Source organism: Dermacentor albipictus, chromosome 5 (assembly GCF_038994185.2).
Source record: "Dermacentor albipictus isolate Rhodes 1998 colony chromosome 5, USDA_Dalb.pri_finalv2, whole genome shotgun sequence".
In the NCBI taxonomy this organism is placed as follows: domain Eukaryota; kingdom Metazoa; phylum Arthropoda; class Arachnida; order Ixodida; family Ixodidae; genus Dermacentor; species Dermacentor albipictus.
The window spans coordinates 161,740,345-161,756,085 of NC_091825.1; the positions used below are offsets into that span (position 1 = coordinate 161,740,345).

General features: G+C 46.5%; 1 protein-coding gene and 1 long non-coding RNA gene across 4 annotated transcripts in view; one reads left to right on the forward strand and one right to left on the reverse strand.

The window, feature by feature from the left end:
* LOC135903994 (uncharacterized) overlaps window positions 1-3,925 on the forward strand; it is a 71,750-nt gene extending 67,825 nt beyond the window's left edge. For all 3 annotated transcript variants that reach the window (XM_065434500.2, XM_065434499.2, XM_070539229.1), the window contains 4 exons: window positions 217-400; window positions 1,102-1,197; window positions 3,114-3,224; window positions 3,734-3,925. In XM_065434500.2, coding sequence (XP_065290572.2) covers window positions 217-400; window positions 1,102-1,197; window positions 3,114-3,224; window positions 3,734-3,822 — 480 coding nt within the window. In that variant the 3' untranslated portion in view covers window positions 3,823-3,925. The remainder of the gene's footprint in view (window positions 1-216; window positions 401-1,101; window positions 1,198-3,113; window positions 3,225-3,733) is intronic.
* LOC135903995 (uncharacterized) overlaps window positions 1-15,741 on the reverse strand; it is an 85,490-nt gene that overhangs the window by 19,863 nt on the left and 49,886 nt on the right. The window lies entirely within an intron of this gene.

The window sequence follows — 15,741 nt, forward strand, 5'->3', positions numbered from 1 at the left end:
GAACGAGAGACTTCAACTCTGAGTTGAAGTCTAGCGTTCTGTCCCGTGTGATTCTTTCTGTCGTTCGATGTGTTTTTTGCGCTAGTGAACGATGTCTTAAGTCTAATAAGTACTAACTGGCCCAACTGCCTTTTCTCAATATGTTTAGAAAAAGTGGTGATGGACCGTAAAGGTTGTTACTTCCAGAGTACAACCAATCATTTACTTCTACTACAGGTTGTAACCGCTTCTGGTGGCGTCATTGGGCCGAAAAAGCAGCAAGGCAACTTCGTGTTCTACACCGTAGACCGTGTTCTTCACCGGCCAGGAGGCAGCATTTTGGACGTTATTCACCAGTCCATTCTGCTCCCGAAGCTGGACGAGGCCATTAAGTTTGCCGGACTCGAGGAGTACCTTTCTGGTAAGTGGGAACTTTTCTAATTAACTGACGCCTGCAATTAGGTTAATTAATAATTAATTAATTAGTTAGTTAATTAGGTTGGCCTGTCGAGTCACAAAAGTAATTGAAACTGACCATATGTATCTGCAAATTTATATATGTCCTTATAGCGTAGCGGACTTCAAAATCTCGCAGCCTTCCAGGTTACTTACCAGCCCGCTAACAGACAGAAACCTAAGCTAAGGAAACCAAACTTAAAGCAAGAACACAATAAGAACAACAGAGACTTCCCTTCAAAAGCTTGCTATGCATAACTAATTTCGTATCATCAGGACGCTAAGTCAGCAGTGCCATCTGTCGTCACTTCTGTTCACCTTCATGGAAAGGTTCGTCATATCAGTCGATACCGCAGGCGTCGACCATAGTGTCGACCATCACTGCGAAATCAGGGCCTGGACAACTTTATCATTTCGCAGCTGAAACACTACCATTGGTAACAAAGTCATGTAGGACACAAAAGAAACGGCGTCCCTCCTGTGTTTTTCAGGCATTCTCCTCTGTTGTTGATATTTGCGAGTATGATGTAACTATGCAGTACACACTTTGACGCCTTCACATTTGCGATAAAGTCTGCGTAAACTAGCCAGCTTGCGTCTGCTGTGCAGAATATTTCATTGCAGACATTTACTCTTGCAACCTGTCGTTCTTTCTCTTTTTCGCAGGCGTCGGACCATACACAATTTTTGCGCCCAGTGACCAGGCCTTTAAGAACGCCGTCGGCACGGAAAACGTGCTGCGCGACAGGGAAGCGCTTAAAGGTACGTGTATCCAGCCTGTCGAACTGCAGCCGTCTGACTTTTAACGCTGTGACATGTGTCGCTGATTGCGCCGCCCAGTCGCAGTAATGAGCGGTAGCGTTAGGCCTATCCATCCACTCCCTTATTTGCATTCGCAAAGTATAGCGAAATTTTCTAATCCATCAATATGCCGTTTCAACCGTCTAACACGTCTTGCCTCCTTCTCTTTACTTTCCTGCATTTCTCTCCAAGCTAATAAAAGAATTTTTGTGATCTTTTTACTGTATTTACTACTGTATGCAGGCAAAACGTTCATGTTGTTATTGTGTTTACTGTTGTTAATTTTATTGCTCTTGATATTGTACTTGCCAATACCGTATTAATGTTCCATATTGCTACGTTGGGTGAATATTCCTTCTATTGTACTAAATTATTTTTTTCTTCCTACTTCTTTACGAATATGCTAACGTATTTCCTCCCTTACACAATGCATTCTCGAAGGCCTGTAGTTGTAAAAAAATAAATAGATAAATAAATAAATAAATAAAAACATCATTTTGATTCCACGTACGGTGAAAGTGTGTGGACGCGAAGGTTTCTAGACGTAATGTTCGTGTTAATGATAAATGTATTAACGTTATGCGATGTCACATTAGTGAAAGCAGAAGTAGATAGATTTTGTTGATAGGAAAGACAGAGAGGTCGACCTGAGCTAGTGCGCTCTAGTATGCTATTCTGTACTGGGGAAGAGAGAATCGGGGTGAATGTACTGGGATGTGATGCGATGTTAACGCCTTCCATGTGATGACATTGCTTGTGAAATCAACGCAAGACAATGAATCGGGATGACTTCTGGATACCTCGAACGAAATGAATGACTGTCACTGCTTCACATGTTCGTGCCCACAACGGCTCTCATAATACTCTCGATACGGAAATGCTTTTGGTCTCGCAGTATAGGTAGAATTTCATGCAGGGGTGTGTGTGCCGAAGAGTACGAAATGTAACCCTTGACGTACATAACGTGCCTACATCCATTGCAAAGACATGACCAATTGCTCCCATTCTACATGCTCGTAAACGTTATTCGAGGTCTCTCTTTCTCTTTGTTTTTGTCTTTGTTAGACTCCTTCGATTGCAAACCCCTTGATATAGGCAAACATTGGTTAGACTCATGGCCATTGGCTAGTAGGGATTCTAGACAACTAAAACGCGTAGTTACAGGCAACAAATTGTGTTTACAAAGTGAACAGTCGCACTGAACCACATGACATCATTTGTGACGTTTACATAAACCTTACACACTATGCAAGTTCTTCCTCTCCAGAATCCTCAACCCTAACGTCAAACCCGCTACGACGTCGTTTCTCTCTCTCCACGCCAATGCCTGTACCGCAACTCAAGTATTACGCGCCCGCCCCATGGCTGCTGCGTGCACTCGGCGAGGCTCAAACGCCAAATGCGGAGAAAGAGGCAAATTAACTGGATGCACATTCTATGCCTAAACGACTGTTATGTAACATTGTCAGCATCGGCCCACTCATGCTTTTAACTGCAGTGCCTCCAAGGTTGATGTTGCAAGCCAGATTACAACCCTTGCGAGACCAAACACAGCGTAATCAGGCAAACAAAACTTCGGTTTAAAAAGGCATTCATTCTTCATCCTGATCATCACCAAGTAAGATAAATGTGGACCGCGAATTTGTACGCTTTACGACATGGTTGAAGAAAGTAGCAGAAGTTCTAGTTCATTTTTCTTGCTATCGCGCTATTTGACCATTCTACTCGGCTTTAGTGGCAATCCCTTGCAGCACAGGCTCATCCTACCGAAGCACATCTGAGAGGCATCGAAGAATGTAGAAAGTGTTGAAAATGAAAATGACGTTTCGAACAGTGCGATTGCAGTACCAGACGTTTGGCAATGCTCCAACTCGCAGCCCTGCTACTCCGACACATTGTGCTGGGAAGCGTGTACAGTGCCGGGGTCCAGGAAAACCAGGTCCTCAAGACGGTCGGAGGCCTCGAGCTCAGGATGAGCATCATCCCAGGTACTTGTTCTCACCCATGCCACTCTCATTTTTCGTACACTTTCTCCATTCTTATTGTAAGGGCGCCTGAGTTGAGTTGTTAAAACTTTGCCTTTAGACCTGCTTGCTTGAGTTTTTCCTCTGTAGCCACCGCGTTCCAGAAAAGGAATGACCTAACTGCAAAGCCAGCTTTGTGTAGAATGATTTACGTAAGCTACATCTGAAAGAGACGAATAAGGACCACGCTACTAGATTCGCATTTCAAATTTCGAATCTGTCAATGTTCACTAATCATGATACACATGAAGCTACTATTTAGAGATAGACCTCGGTATTCAAAGATGCCTGGATAACAGCTCTATTCTGAACTATCTGCTTTGCCCTTGAGTAGGAGCCCTTGATTATGATCAGTCCTGGTAATTTACTTACGAGAATCAAATACAAAAAATCCTCATAATCCAGTAACATTGTTGCCCTCCCTTTAGTAGAGATAGAAAATCAATCATTATCTATTCTTTCTACCTTTTCAGAGTGTATCACAGTGAACGGGGTCAAGGTCAACAATCCGGACAACGTCGCGTCGAATGGTGTCATCCACGTGATTGACCATTTCCTCTAGGCACATCCCTTCACCTTAGGGCGACAAATGTTTCTGTGTAAAGCTTTCTCTCTCAACTCTGTTGTTAAAATGTTAAATAAATTGTGTGTCGTCGCATGTGTCAGCCACTCTCCACGACTCATTTGTTCTCAATGATCGTGTCGGACGAGTACGAACGATTTTTTTCTTCCCATAAGTTGGCACGATGGCATTGTGGGAATGAAATCGTATGCATAAGCACGGGAGGCCCGCATCATGCAGATACTGCAACAACAAATATTATTTATTTATTTATTTATTTATTTATTTATTTATTTATTTATTTATTTATTTATTTATACTTTGCCTAGCGGACCACGAAAAAGTGCGCCACGCTTAGTAAAAAACTTCCGACGTCATGATTATTCATAGTTGAATGCAGTCTTCCAAACGACACAAAATTAAAGTACGACCAAATATTTATCCGTAATAAGGAGGACCTGTGGGCCTTACCTATTAAAAATAAGTAACAAACAACTACAAAAGCAACCAGGTCCAGTGCGTTGACGTTACTGAATTCATGCTGAGTGCAGTCAAGTTGAAATAACACTAGCTTTTGCGTCAACAGGAGCGATAGAAGTTCTTGTGGTACGCGGTGGTGATGCTAAAGGAAAACAGTCGCACTTCCACTGCGCCGACGCGGCACGAGTGTCTGCAGTGGCACAGTTCTGACGCCGCAGGACGCGGTAAGCGCTCGAGTCAGTCGCGCAGCGGCTGTTGGGCTCCAACGGCAGTGGCTCCCATGGCTCGGAGCCTGGCCTTCCTGTATCTAAACATAGTGCTGTGGTCGCAAATTAATCCCTCCTTTTTACGGCGTCCCAAATATTTCATCGTGCAGTTTCAGGACGTTAACCTTGCCCCGCCCCCGCCCCCCTCCAAAAAATAAGTTTCTTTTTTTTTTACTGAAATATGAAAAAAATGAGAGTGCCCCATAGCATTCATGTTCAATGTGCCGCGGATCTCATAAACAACCATCAAAACGATGGCGCCGCCGAATGCGTCCATTGTGCTTCCGACAGCGGTAGCTGTGTTTCAGTTACACTCGTAAGAACAGATAAAGTAGATGCACTTACATAGCACGTGACTGTACACGGGCCTTCGCGAACGAGCTCCACGAACGGTCGCTTACATTCATTTAATCCTGACTTGAAGATATGCCTACCGCCTGGGGCATCAAGGCACAAAGAAACTATGTTGTACCAGCTATGGCTTGGCGTCGCGTTTACCATGTATTATTAGTTTATAATTGGGTGCGTCGACCGCCCTACCTGTAACACTTACGGTTGTGGTGAAACAATAGTAGTACATCTTGCATAGATCTTCCGAGGTTTTTAGTCCGGAGGCAGGTGTTTTGTACTGAGTAAGACGTACTGGACAGCCAGCCAGTATCAGAACAAGAGATTTCAGGACAGTGGTCAAAACGGAGTCCTGCGATCTGCGGGCCTGCGATATAGGCTGTGATGGTGACGGGTGCCACGTCAAAAATTTGTGCGCAGACTTCCGTTTCTATACTAATCGTTCTTAATTTCTGTCTTTAAATTCCTTCTCCCGCGTCTAGTGCAGCAAAGTGAACTGTTTTTTTTCTGGTTAACCTCCCTGTCTTTCATTCGTTCCTATCTCTACGTTCTTGACAAGATGGCACTGTTCGCTGCGAGAGGCTGCACGGGCAAGCTGCTGTCGCGGTAAATACTAGAGTCGGAAGTTTCGTTGAAGTCTGCCGATTTTTTCGTTTGTTCGTTGCCGGAGATATCTTTGCAGTCATAAGCCTGCTTGCGTGAATTATTTTCTGCAAATTGGCGTTGTTATATAGCAGAAACCCTTCCGGATCACTGACACGCTTGGGTCATTAAGTATGACAGAGGATAGGTTGTACATATGCTTAGTTGCATTACAAAAGGTCCAGCACTAACGCCCAGATTTTTCTTTAACAGTGTTCAGGATATTCCAACGAATGAGTACTCAGAAAGTGCCACATCCTTAAAGTAAATGTTACGAACAGCTTGGAATACATGTCATCCCCTAAGTCGTGGCGCAAGGACAATGTGTCTGGCTCATCAAAACAACCTGTCAACATGCTCAAAAACTTTGCTTTTAAGAACCCTGCCGTGAAAGCTGCCGTGTTGTGCATATAACGATGCCTTCGCGAGGAATCGTCAACAGCCCAGTGCTTCCGATAGCGACATGCTGGAGTTCTTGGCATTGTCGCGCAGTGGTCGAGAGGCTGAAACGCCGCACAATAAGAAATAGGAAATAGAAGAACCATTACTGGGCGACCTCGCTCCCGGATGGCGGAGCAACACTCACAGACATTAAAAATAAACACTTTGTGAAATTAAACAGATACTCTTCTAAGGCTTATTTTTGTTATTTTTCGGATAGAGGTTGATTACTAGAACAGAAATTGAAGCTTTTCACCTTTTTTTTAATGATTATTTTCATGCCGAAATCCCCGCGCCGGTACGTCAACGAGATCTCAAGGATTTCGAAGCATTTTCTGATCCTTTCGTATTTGGGTTGTCACGCCGCAGTAAACGCTCTCAAAACTTGCTGGTTGAGTCTTCGGCTCCCTTAAATTACAATGATGTGCATAATTACTTGCAAACATTTAACTCGGCCCGAACAGACAGTGTCAAAACGCATGGCGTTACTTCGAGAAAGGAAAAAAAAATTTGCGGTTTTACGTGCCAGAACCATGATTGATCATGAGGCGCGTCGTGGTAGGGATTAATTTTGATCCCCTGGGGTTCCTCGACGTGCACCCAATGCATGGCACACGGGCGTTTTTGCATTCCGCCCATGACGAAATGCGGCCGCCGTGGTCAGGGTGTGATCGCGCGACCTCGGGCTTAGCCACGCAATGCCTCAGCCGCTAAGCCACCGCGCCGGGTCACGACACGACCTGCTGGTTCGGAAACTAAGTGGCGACGTCACCGCACTCTTCTTGCGTTTTGTTTTTGTCCCTTTACCACGTGTCCTCCCGCAGAAAGACTTCCTTTTATTCTTTATCGACGCAATAGTTCTGCGGAAACCCCCAAGGTGGAGAGAAGTAATTAATTAAGGGAGAATGAGACATGCACCTAATCGTAACAATTGCTACAAAGGAAACTCATACGGGTCCATCGAAAGAAAAGCCTCGCAGTTGGAAAAAAATTCCTCTCGGTTCGGTACTCGAACCACCACCTTTCCGGTGGTAGTTCTCTGAGTTAAACAGGCGGCTAGCAGAGCGCAGAGTGAAGTCGAATTTGTCAATAACTCGAAGCAAAGGCAAGAGTTTTGACGTATTAGTTCCACCTTTGTAACAATTGCTACGACTGGGTGGGTGGATGTCTCATTTTCCCTTAATTAATTTATTCTTTACTGTAAAGAAATATAAATGGACACCTGCATATACAGTTTTCTATTTCCTTTTTACGCACTGCACGTGTGTGTCCAGACTTTTTATCAATTTTTCATATGATGGACACGAGTCAGCCACTCAATCGTAGCAATTGCTACAAAGCCTCGCAGTTGAAGAAGGATTCAGCTTGGCCCGGGACTTTCCGGGATTTTCCCTTTAATAGTTACCTTTCTCCACCTTGCCGGTTTCCGCAGAACTATCACGTCAATCTCTTCCCTTTGCTTCGAGTAGTTGTTGACAAGTTGGACTTCGCCCTGCCATCTGCTTGCCGCCTGGTTAGCTGAGATGGTAGAGCGGCTGCCTCGGAAAGGTGATGGTTCCTGGTTCGTGTCCCGGACCAAGACAAATTTTTCTTCAACTGCGAGGCTTATTGTTCGAGGAACACCTATGGGTTTCCTTTGTAGCAATTGCTACGATTGCGTGGATGTCTCATTTTCCCTTTATTAATTACATTGCTCCACCTTGCGGGCTTCCGCAGAACTATTACATCAATGGACACGGATGTACGTTATCCTTTTCATTCAGTAAAGAGGGGTAAAGACTGACGAAAGCTCTTGTACGTGTATGTGTTTTCCATCGCGTTGCATAATACCGGTTCCCTACAGTTCGCTTCGGCGAATGCATTGCTGTTACGCGGTAAAGCATACAAAGTGTATTGCTGTGAAGCATACGAAGAATGGAAAGGGACCACTGTCGCTGAATACCATGTGATACTCGCGCGTGCACTGTCACGTGTCCATTCACAGTAAAGGCATAGTAAAGGCACGTAGACGCCTAATGTGCTGACAGGTGTTCAGAGTTATTTTGGACGTGGCTGTGGCGATTTGAGCTCTTGTCTCGCCCACCTAGCACGCCCCGTATACAAGATCGTAACGGAGATTAAGTACGCGTTCTTTAATTATACTTGAGCGCACGTGACTCAGAATCGCTACAATCTGTACCACTTAATCGACCCGTGCTGCTGTTCAGCTTTCGCAAGAGTCTACGGCAAATAGATTGCATGGCGACGTTTATTCTTTTTTTACTTTATATACAGGGTGCTGATACGCCTCAACACAGTAAAGGGCATTAATTAGATGTTTACCACAAGGCCAACCCCCCCCCCCCCCCCCCCATTTTAGTTCAACGCCTATCCAGAAGTCAACGCAGCTTTGACGCCGGCGGTTGACGGGTCAACAAAGGATCCCTCTACCTGCACCTGACAACCTGAACTAATGATGAAAAGGGACAACGTCGAATGCTACCGAGGGAACGGCTTCGACCTTGAATTCCTACATTGCTACGCGCTTGCTAAATATGCGGGGGCGAAGGTGCAGCATCGGAGGCGCAGTTCGGCGGAAGGTTGCGATATCATGGGCGGCACATTGAGACCGATTTGACGATTTCGATTGGCCGCGATACAGTCACCAGATTGCTGCGCGACAGACCACTAGAGGCAATTTGCGTGTATTCTCGGGCTACTTTCACCGGAAGAACACTTTTATGTAGCACGTATTGAACAACAGAAAGCTTTATCGGCAGGTTTTCATGCTGCTCTACAATTTTCTCAATGACACCTGAATTGTGCCATTCGAATTGTTAATATCTACGCTCCAAACAAGGTTGGAGGTCAGAGAGAGTTTTTCGCTGCATAAGATTCATACTTGGTAGGCACCTCTCGGCTTATTCTTGTGGGAGATTTGAACTGTGTGTTAGAACAGGTTGATCGCGCCTCCCGTAGAGGAAATCCAAAATTCAAAGATAATGCTGGACATGCTAGTACTGCGAGAGCTCGTCGATGGGCCGGGACTGGTCGATGCTTGGCGCGTGCTTCGCCCTGGACAGTCAGAAATTACTTGGACTGGAAGGGGCTTGCAGATCCGCACCGATCATTTTTACGTCTCATCATAACTGGCTTCCAGTATGTATTCTTCATGGTTGGTTCCTTCTGCTCTTAGTGACCACTGCTTTCTAATTCTACGGTGTGCCGATTCGAACATAGTCTCTCAAGGGAAAAGGCCGCGGCGTCTAAATACACGGCTCCTAAAGGACAGACAGGCAACCGCAGAGGTATCATCCATTCTCTTTCGATCGCTGCGCAACAGATATAATTTAGATGGCACAGAATGGGATGACGTGAAGGCCCGTGTGCGCGATTGCTTCAGGTCTTTGGGCAAGCGACGAGCGTGCGAGGAGATTAAAATTCTCTCCGACGCGATCCTCTGGCTCTTGAAGCCACTGTCCTGCGGGCCTGGTGTTGCTCCAGCGCTGGCCTCCGAAAGAAACTTGGGAACCTCCTGCAGCCACGCTGGGATAGCTTGAGAGCCACAACCCGAGCAGAGCAGTGGGAAATGGAAGCGTGGTGCAGTAGAAGTGCCCTACGTAGACGTCTTTAAAGGAAGAGCACAACTCTCTCTTCCCTAGTAGATCCAAGTGATATAAGCACAGTCGATTTACCAGACGGAGTTCTTGCACTCGCGAGGAAGTTTTACACGAACTTGTATGCCGAACCAGCTGCCACTCCAGCTGTATTTCCATTCGTTTTACCAGCGGAGCCGCGGGTAATCTGTGACTCAACCATAATTGAGGACGAGCTATTTTTGGCTTTGAAGCCTATGAAGCTTAATCGCAGTCCAGAATCTGATGGTCTAACAGTTGAATTTCATGTGAAATTTTGGACACTGTTAGGGAAGCCGTTCACATCATTGGTGAACAGGCTACTCAGTGAAGGAACTTTGTCAGCGTCTCAAAGAGAGGGGCTAATCACTCTCCTTTGTAAGAATGAGTCGATAAGCACCGATCTAAGAGCATGGCATCCAATCACCCTTCTGAACTGTGACTACAAGCTCATAGCAGAGTGTCAGTGTATGCAACTCATTCCAGTGCTCCAGTGGGCCCAGGCATGTTGTGTCCAGGAGTGTTCCACTTCACCGTTTAGCAGTCGGGGACTATCTACTGTAGGCAAATGCCAGGAAACTTCCAGGTGTTCTGTGCTCCTTCGATCTGGAGAATTCTTTCGATATCATTAGCCTTAGGTACTGTTCCGGGTTTGGAAGAGGCTGGCTTTAGCGTGGGTTTTCGGCAGATGGTCCAAGCTTTGTATTTTCGACCGACTTCTGCTGTTATCAAACAGGATCGCTTCTCGGAGGCATTCATTGTGGGACGTGGTGTACGGCAGGGAGATCCTCTCTCGCCAGCCCTCTACATGCTCGCTTTTGAACCGCTTCTGCACAGGTTGTCCTTTGACAGTAGAGTTGGCAGGTTCCTACTTCTTCCAGGTTCCTCTCCGTTTGCACTCTTTGCCTCTGCGGATTGTTGTCTATTGTCGTCCCGTACGAGACATCAGCTTGCACCGTCTTGGATGTCCTGGACAGTTAGTGCACGGCGAGTGGTGCAAGGTTGAATATTCCGAAAAGTGCAGCCGTGTACTTGAACTCCACTCGGTCCAGTTTTCAGCCCGTTCATGGTCTCCGCGTGAAACCGCGGTTGCGCATTCTAGGTTTCCAATTTGATCCAGATGGTCTGTCTCCTGACAACTGCCAGCAAGCTAAGGAGAAGCTTGAAACGAGGACTCAGGAATTCAGCGCGTTGTCATGTCCATTGACGGCTCGAGCAACAATTCTTCGCTCACTTCTGTTTTCTTTCCATACGTACGTGGCGTGTGTGTCTCCTGCTCCAACCCGAAGCAAGCTTATCTTGGAGAGGGTCCTCTTTCGGTTCCTCTGGAAAAGGACAACTCGTTGTGTAGCGCGACAGGCGCTTAAGTTGCCCAAGGGTAAGGGAGGACTCGGAATTCCCGACCTGGGCGTCGTGGCTACTGCACTACACGTCAAATGGACCCAGGTCGCTCTGAACTCGGATATGCTCCTGACTCGAAGCTTTACTTCCTTTTTTCTTAGTGACCGACTCCGTTTGTTTTCGCAAAGCACATTTTCCCACTGTGTGCCTCGCTCAGGCGCCCCGTCCACCATTTATGCGGTGGCTGCCAACTCTCTGGTATGCGTCCGCAAGGTTCTTCCCGGCATCGACGTAGTTTTAACTCCAATCTAAGAACTAGTCGATATCCTCACCCGAGGTCTCCCCCCAGATTGCCCAAGGTAGGATCTGTTCATCCACAAGGCAAACTGGAAGCTCATTACGGCCAGTTCCGTCGACGCCAGGCAAGCTACGCTCTTGTACCGCCTGGCGCGAGGGTGCCTGCCATTGAATTACAGGCCCTTAACAGCCATCCCAGCCCATGGAGTGTGCCCTTCTTGTGGCGGTCGTGAGGATTTGGTTCATATCTCTACGCAGTTTGTTTCCCGCAACTCTTCTCCCATGGATTGCTAGTATTTAGTCTCCCAAATGTTCCATATCAGACTGTTCAATGTTTGCACCCTTTGCCTAAGCAGGCGATCAACCAGTTGGTGCTTCTTCTCGCCAAGTGCTCACACCAAGTTTTGTTGGCACGCTGTGAAGGGTCTTCGGGGGGCGCGCGCTCGGCCTTCGCGAAGGTCTTGCAAAGTACGGAAGGAGGTCTGGTTCCACTTCACCCGGGAGCAGCATCATTTGGGCGACAAGAAGTTTCTCGAGGTGTGGGCTCGTCCTGCCGTGATTTTTGATGAGGCAAGTGGAAAGCTCTCAGTTAAGTCATGATGCATGCTTCTAGGTCGCTCCACTTGGCTTTTTGTGGCATTCCATCTACGGGGTTTTGTTTGGCTCAATAGAACCCAGAGCCGGAACCGGTCGTGGCGCACCCTCATGTGGTCGCGCTGCTTCGCGGATAGCTTTGGTGGTCGCCATGGTTGTATACCTTGACTTCTTTTTGTTAAAGAAGTCTGAGGGTCTGTCAGGTTCGTGTCCTGTAAGACCGACATGGCTGTTTGTGTGTTGAGTGCAGTAGTTCAGTAGCGCTGCACCGTAGCAGCCCCCTTGTCCGGGAAGGACTGTTGGCCCGAACCAAAACCCCCCACCCAGTCAACCCGGGTAGAAGGGGAGTTTCGGGACCAATGTACGGAATGATGTTGGGTTGATGAGTACATGGAAGCTCGGGGACGCTGCACCTCCGGGTACCAAGTCCTCTTGCCATCTGACAACGGCACCTTTCAACTAATTATAATATTTAAGAAGTTTATTACCTAAATAAGACTATATAGTTAGGCTGAATGCAGAAAATAATCTGAGTATCTACAATCGATAACAAACAACATTATCAGTCACGTTACATTAGCATATTTTTAAATTTTGCTGCATGATTGTTGGGACACCCTGTAAACGATATACTGCATGTAAATATGCGTATATAATATCCAGCCTGTCTTTAATTCTCCGCAAATAAGCTCATTTCTTTGTGTAATATGCTGCTCTTTAATACTGATATTTATACCTCGAAAACCACGCTTCATATGCACGCATGTGGTTCATGAGTCGATCATAACAAGATTCTTACGTAGTTGTCAACTGGAGCCGAGTCTCCCTGAATTTCTCTCTCTCTCTCTCTCTCTCTCTCTCTTACGTTTTTGCAGCGCGGTGTACTTTCAGTGACGGTTTTGTGAGTTCCGCAATGGACGATCTATAGAAGTCGTGCGCCATAATCGGTGACGTTGCAGGCAGAGCGCTTGGCGCGTAGAGGCGTTTTCCGTGTGGCCCTGATTCCCCGGCAAGAAGGTAGACTCCCTCGATAGGAAGCGTGTTCGGGCTTTCGCTTGAAATTTCATTTGTTTTCAAACTTTTGGGTACATTGCAAACACTGTCGTCACTACACAATCTACGAACCGCGATTATCTGTTTGCAATGTGAAGACCAGGTCTGGGGCCCTTTAATATTGTCACGTAGGAGTGACGATGAAAAAAGCAGCAAAACTGAGAATGATGAAATTGGCGTTTCATTGGGCGAACTTGTGCCCTCAAAAACAGGCCACACTTAAAGAACGGCGACAGCGGCGAACACAGTCGGCGATCGTCGAAAATCTCATCAACGTGTCAAGTACGTCGGCTTTTATGCATCAGTCATCGAAGGTTCCAGAGTAATTGCTGGTGCCCGCGTGTCTTCCACAATGTCCTCCGCCATTCGCGTCGCGCACACATGAAACCAGATTACACAAAGTTCGGTGACAACAGACAGCAAAAAGAACCATCGATAACCTTCAAGAAACTTCCAATAAGTTCGGGCGCGTCCATCACTGAGCGATAACATTTGTTAGACGGTTAAAAGCGGTCACACGAAAAAGACAAACAAGCACACGGGTCAATATCATACTAGACAGGCCTGCCAAACTGTCCAATAGGTGGCATCGTTCACGAAGTTTCCAATCCAGCAAGCGCGTTTTGCGCGAGAGTGATAGCATGACGGAAGTGACAACTCTGTCGAAACCATCTGCTGCATTGTGCACATTTGACATCATGAATAACGTGAGTGCATTAGTTCAATCCTCGATTGCGGTGTTTCTCTTCTCTTTAACTTTTGCCCTCGTTATCATGCGTGCTTCATTGTACGAGTCATAAGACTCGAACATGAAGCACGCATGTGCTTCATGTTCGAATCTCATGACTCGAACAATGACTCTATGACTCGGCTCTCTATGTGCTTACCATCCACACCTTCTTCCAATGACCCAAGTGATAATCCGGTAACAAGGCACCTATGCCTGTCTCATTTTCCCTTAATAAACACAGAGCAAAAAAAAGTACCTTTTCCAAGAATTGATAGAACTTGTTTAAAGAAAGCTAGTCCGTTTCTCCTGGTTTTGTTGTCTTCAATTTTGCTGGTGTTATAGGATAGTTATTAGTCACTTTGATGTGCGACGACACATTTGTATATGGCCTGAAACATCCATATTTCCCAACTTGCTTCAGCATGTCAAATGAAGACGATGCGTAATTGTTTGGCGACCTTCCTTCCTTGTTTTATTTACCCTGTAGCGTGCTATAACAAGAAGAGGCGCTCGCACTTTTTGTTGCACTTCAAATTTGAGCTTACGGCCAGCAGATGTTCGAGCATAAGCTCAGTATACGTCAGAACGATGCCGTGTCAGCACTATCCCGTTAATCAAAACGAGCAGACAGAAATAATTTCGTTTTGTTCAGAATTTAGAAAAAGCATTCGCATATGGAACAGACGCAGCACCAGGCGTGAAATGACATTGTCCTGTACGTAAAAGCTGTGGTCGCGTTTCCCAAGCCTGTTACGAGGGCCTGCCAGAAGGGTGGTACTGCGCATTGTTACTTGAGTGAACAAAGCCTGTTGCAAGCCGAGGTGCACAGCTGCCATGCTGGTCTTGCTCCTCGCTGGAAATAGCATGGCTAACACTGCGCGGAAGTCTAACTCTTCCAACTCACGAGGCAAGCCGTGAACATAGCTAATGGTGCGTCTGGAAAAGCTTGTGCTTCAACGGACGCGGGGAAAGCGCACCAACGTCGCAGGTGTGTACTCTTATACTCCGTCCCATAGTGGAAATCAAATACGGATCACGACGTCAGATAAATTTCACGACGTCGTTTGTAACATGTTATAAAATACGCTGTAAGCTCTTTTACCCGAAAACCATGAGAAAACAGGAAACGGAGGCCCACACACAAAAAAGCTTAACAAGTAATAAAATTATCACTTCATTTATATTGCGTCTACAAACGTGGTTTAAGACTTCTAAGTCTCAAACATCAGCACAGACAAAAAAATTGCACTTGGATTTATAGAATTCCGTAGTAGTATGCCTCCCAAAGCTTAGCGTAATTTTTAATGAACCTAATTAAACATAAATTTACGGCTCTCTCAGTTTGCGGTGCTGCTTGTATTCAATAAATATATATACTTTATGTATATGCAGATCCAACGCACATGTTGCAATATATGTATAAGGGAAGCGTTCGTAAGATGGTATGCGATGCATTAATTGTCGCTACGATTGTCGGAAAATCGGTCACGCAGCGCTCCGCGGAGATCGACGCAGCGCGGGCCCGCGCCGCGCGCCCTCCGACAGCTGTTCCGCGAGTCTCGGCCAGGAGACCGGGCGCCTCTGACAGGAAAGAACCGCGTCGAAACGAGCCGCGATTCCCGGCGTCAAAGCACTTCCCATTTGGGCCAGGGTCAGAACCCCGTGATTTATACGGTGGGCCATTGGTTCACTTGACCAGAGCGAGGTGGCGCGCTAGGGAAGCAGGAGCGGCACATTCGCCGGAGCCAGGTCGTAGGGGCGGCACGCACGGGCGAGGAGCGGGCGGACACCGCTAGTCGCAATGCGTGGAGGAAATGCTGTGCATCCGTGTACACGGTGAGACGTGGACAGAGAAAGGTGCACAGCCCTCTAACATAGTGACGGAGTTTGTCATGACAATGCCTTTAAAAATTCACACTTACGAAGTGTGCAACATGATAAACGCATCACTAACGTAATCGAACCATTCCCTTTCTCATATGAAACGTTCCATCGCAGCATGTTCTTTGATACTCTAGGGATCTTAAATTGACCAATACAAATCTTTCATAGGCAGGCTTTACAGAGCGTTAGAGAATATAAGCGCCGTCGCTTTTTAATCGCACTCTCAGTT